The sequence below is a fragment of the Trichechus manatus genome, unplaced genomic scaffold (genome assembly GCF_000243295.1).
Source record: "Trichechus manatus latirostris isolate Lorelei unplaced genomic scaffold, TriManLat1.0 scaffold00349, whole genome shotgun sequence".
NCBI classification, from domain to species: Eukaryota; Metazoa; Chordata; class Mammalia; order Sirenia; family Trichechidae; genus Trichechus; species Trichechus manatus.
In genome coordinates, this window is record NW_004444285.1 from 548,370 (window position 1) to 550,127 (window position 1,758).

General features: G+C 56.3%; 1 protein-coding gene across 1 annotated transcript in view; it reads left to right on the forward strand.

Annotated features, from left to right (window-relative positions):
• The window catches only part of TMEM72 (transmembrane protein 72), a 45,635-nt gene extending 45,131 nt beyond the window's left edge, over nt 1-504 (forward strand). The window contains exon 5 of the mRNA XM_004390911.1: nt 14-504. Coding sequence (XP_004390968.1) covers nt 14-504 — 491 coding nt within the window. The remainder of the gene's footprint in view (nt 1-13) is intronic.
• Nucleotides 505-1,758: the final 1,254 nt, after the last annotated feature.

Genomic DNA, 1,758 nt, shown 5'->3' on the forward strand with positions numbered 1-1,758 from the left:
GATTCTTTTCCAGGCTCCATGCTCATCATCACTGGCCTGGCCTACTTCCTGCTGAGCAAGCGGAAGAAGAGCCGAGCAGCCCCCCGAGCAGCCCCCCGGGGGCAAGCCTCCCCAGAACGCTACACCGACCCCTCCAGCAGTGCTGTGAGCACCACCGGCTCTGGGGACACTGAGCAAACCTACACCTTCCATGGGGCCCTCAGGGAGGGACCGGGCTCCCTCCTCATCCACGTGAAGAGCATCTTGAAGGGCACCAAGAAGCCCAGTGTCTGCCAGCCTCCAGACACCCTGATGGAGCTGACCCTGGAGCCCACGGACACACTGGCCAAGAAGAAGCAGGTGCACTTTGAAGAGAAAGCGGTCAGGATCATCCCGTCGCTCTCTGACGGCCTGGACGACGGGGACAGCGAGCCAGAGGAGACCACCTCGGACACCGCCCCCATCATCCCCCCACCCGAGGCCCCACTCTTCACGTCCTCGCTTGCGGCCACGGGCCTTTTCTGAGCCGCTTGTCCCCCTGGGGCATTGGTAGGGAGGAGTCTCCACAGAGCAATGGCCCTGCCTACAGTTTCCCCATATGTGAGGTCCTACAGGAAGCTCGGAGTCTTCACAGGTCAGCTCTGTGAGGCCCGTGGCTGCGCTTCTGGGGCCATCAGAGGTGTGACATACCAGCCTTCTGCAGAGGCCCAGGGAGGCACATTGAGACTCCCCTCTCCTGGCTGAAGAGTGTGAGATCCTTGCAGTTCCCAGAAGGAGACCCAGACTCCCACTTCACACAAGGCTGCTGGAGCCTCCTCCTTAGCCCCAGAAGGGACAGATCAGTCCACCCTCTTAGATGCCGCTGGGCTTCCCTTGCTCCTGATGCAGGATCCTCCAGTCACCAAGACCCTGTCATCCATCCCATCTGTGACGCAATGTTCCACCTCCCAAGGTCCAGAGATACACTGACAAATTAAGCATTCAAAGGCAGCTGTTAATGGTGGTCTCAGGTCCCAGCTGAGATTGCTCAGGGCGAGGACTGGAGGCTACAAACCCCCTGGAGGGGCAGGAGCCGGCCAGGCAGTGGGCGGCAGGAAGCATCCTAGAGCCGTTCGGGGAACAATGCTGGTCTGTGCTCAGCGAGGCGAAGGCCGGGCAAGCGAGCCAAGTCCATGCCAGAAGCTGCACGGAGGCTCCCTGCATTCTCTTCACAGGGGCGTTTTCGAGATTCCAAGTAGATGATGTTAACGAGATGAGACTGAAAAGCCTATGGTAATCTTCAGCACCCAGTGCCTGCTGTGCGCCCAGCCCTGGAAACACAGAGAGGGTGCCCACCAGCTCCTCACAGCTCAGAGAACGGGCTCCACCACGCTTAGGGGCCTGACAATGGACGGCAGATGTGTGTTTTTTTTCAAATGGGAGGGAGGGAGGAAGAAACAGGCTGGCAAGCACGCTCTGCCTGGAGACTACAGAGAAGTGACATCAACTCATAAAAACTGAATTAAATATTCCTAAATAAAGAGACTTGCAGCATAGTTCTTACTTCTAACAGGTATTCTTTGGCTCATGAGATGGTTGCAAGGAAGAGCACATTATCTCTCCGGGGCAAGCTCCATTAATAGCCATTTTAAGAAGAAGCAGGTACAGGTCCTCGTGTTGAGAAAACACCAGGAAGGCTTAGGGCACACACTTTAAGGTCTAGATAACAATGTTGCGTTTATTTGTGTAGACTTTTCAGCACCCCCTACAAGTTATCTTGCCAATGTGTGGAAATAAAGG